The sequence below is a fragment of the Vollenhovia emeryi genome, unplaced genomic scaffold (genome assembly GCF_000949405.1).
Source record: "Vollenhovia emeryi isolate VEMERY1.0 unplaced genomic scaffold, V.emery_V1.0 DF942166.1, whole genome shotgun sequence".
NCBI classification, from domain to species: Eukaryota; Metazoa; Arthropoda; class Insecta; order Hymenoptera; family Formicidae; genus Vollenhovia; species Vollenhovia emeryi.
In genome coordinates this window covers 1993-4081 of record NW_011964200.1, presented here as the reverse complement: position 1 = coordinate 4081, position 2089 = coordinate 1993, and the positions used below count along the sequence as shown (strand labels likewise).

Genomic DNA, 2089 nt, shown 5'->3' with positions numbered 1-2089 from the left:
ATATTAACGTGCAAAATGTGATTATAGGGTCATGACACTACAGCAACTGGTCTGTGTTTCACTCTAGCATTATTAGCTGAGCATAAGGATATTCAGGTATTTATCAAATGTGTGATACGTCATCTTAAAAAAAAAAATAATTCCTAGTTATTTATTAAAGACGTGTCCATTTAAAATTTCTTAATCGTCTGTTTAAGTGTGCACGTGTTTGTATTGTATTAAATTTGTTTTTCCGCATCAATAGATAGGTAGAAAATCTGTTCGCATGCGCATATACATATGCACGCTCGTGCATGTACATATCCACACGACATGCTCGCGCATACATATCAACTCTTCTTTTAAAAAGTTTTAAATGTATTTCGTATACGTATATTTCAAACGCATTAATTAAGACACTTGTGAAATGATCTCATAGTAAATAGTAAATTAATTTTCGTCGAATTTTTCTGTCAAGGTAATATTTTTAATGTCAAAGTGACGAGAAGTAACGTTACCTTGGAAGTTTTTAGAATTTATTTGTTTCGACATAAGAAATTCGCAATAAATTTTCAGTTTCTAATTAATAATGGTGATGTAGAATCGTGTCAGGAGCGAAGTCGATACCGCTTTGCAAAAGAATGGGGAGAAATTTACTACGAAATTATTGCAAGAATTACCATATTTAGAGAGATGCATAAAGGAATCATTACGCTTATATCCCAGTGTGTATATGATGTCACGAAACACTGGGGAAGATGTAGAATTATGTATGTATATAACCAATTTTTTACTGTATACATTTTTTTATGCTTTACACAATATCGTCAACTGTGTGAACTAAATATATATAAAATACAGAAATTTCTATTGTAAAGGTTCTAGAATATCTAAATTTTTATTACTAAATCTATTTATATAATATTTCGAAAACGTTTTACATAAAATTAAATACATACAATACAACACACAAATTTTTTAAAATTAATATTAAGCAAATAATGCTTAAGAATGTTTATTATTTATTAGTTAATTAATTACATTATTTTGTATTGTGTAGTAATATCATCTATTTTCATATTATGTTATAGGTTTATTCTTTAACTTTGTGAATCTTATTGTGTAATATGGTTTTCAGCCTCATATTTAGTACCTGCTGGAACATACGTGCATCTTGACATTTTCGGAGTCCACAGAGATCCTAATTTTTGGCCAAACCCAGAAGTATTCGATCCCGATAGATTTTTGCCCGAGAAAATCCGAAATCGTCATCCTTATTCATACATACCATTCAGTGCGGGACCACGTAACTGTATCGGTAAACCATATTTTTTTATATTCTGTCATATAATAACACGTTATATGAAGAGATTACGACACATACAAAATTACAGGCCAACGATTTGCTATGCTGGAAATGAAGGCTATGATAGCACCTCTAATACATAATTTCTACGTCGAGCCTATTGATTATTTAAAAAATATTCAAATGCAAATTGATTTGGTTCTTCGACCTGTTCCTCCATTTCGTGTAAGATTTGTTCCTGTCCGTGAAACGAATGCAAGACTTTGGAGCAAATAACAGTTTATGAACATAGGTGAAAGTAAAGGTAAGACTCTATTTGCCTACAAAACTATTTTGTAGGTAACGCTAACAGTGTAATAGTAACATTTGTTATCAGCGGTCACAAAAATTGAAATATAAATAAAACGTAATAAATACAAGATATATATTATAAATAAATAATTATTTTATTAATATAATTATTAATTATGTACGTGGTGTCTCTAAACTGGCAAGAAATATTTTAATGACTTATTCTATGTATCATTTTAAGACAAAACTTGTAATACGTGGTGTCTCTAAACTGGTAATAAATATTTTAATAACTTATTCTATGTATCAGTTTAAGACGAAACTTGTAATACGAAAATACCTTGCTACAGGTTTTCTGGTAAGATTAAATAAGAAAATATGTTCACAGACGCGCACGCACACGCACACGCACACATCCGTAACCTTTTTTTCTCAAAGAAGTCTATACGAAAGGACTGAATTGTAGATCTCTTAGCTTCTTTAACATTGTTCAAATTTATCTGTAATAATTGT

At 30.0% G+C, this 2089-nt stretch overlaps 1 protein-coding gene across 1 annotated transcript; it reads left to right on the top strand.

The window, feature by feature from the left end:
• Positions 1 to 6: 6 nt before the first annotated feature.
• LOC105569882 (cytochrome P450 4C1-like) lies at positions 7 to 1735 on the top strand. The gene is made up of 4 exons (XM_012026678.1): positions 7 to 96; positions 581 to 749; positions 1118 to 1297; positions 1374 to 1735. The coding sequence occupies exons 2-4, from the start codon at positions 713 to 715 to the stop codon at positions 1559 to 1561; spliced, it is 405 nt and encodes a 134-aa protein (XP_011882068.1). The 5' UTR covers positions 7 to 96; positions 581 to 712; the 3' UTR covers positions 1562 to 1735.
• Positions 1736 to 2089: the final 354 nt, after the last annotated feature.

What these genes read in the sequence shown, in the direction of transcription:
- LOC105569882 (XM_012026678.1), top strand. Translation starts at nt 713, where the DNA reads ATGATGTCACGAAACACTGGGGAAGATGTAGAATTAT. An exon ending in TGGGGAAGATGTAGAATTAT is followed by an intron (nt 750 to 1,117) that starts GTATGTATATAA and finishes TATGGTTTTCAG; the next exon opens with CCTCATATTTAGTACCTGCT. An exon ending in GGGACCACGTAACTGTATCG is followed by an intron (nt 1,298 to 1,373) that starts GTAAACCATATT and finishes ACAAAATTACAG; the next exon opens with GCCAACGATTTGCTATGCTG.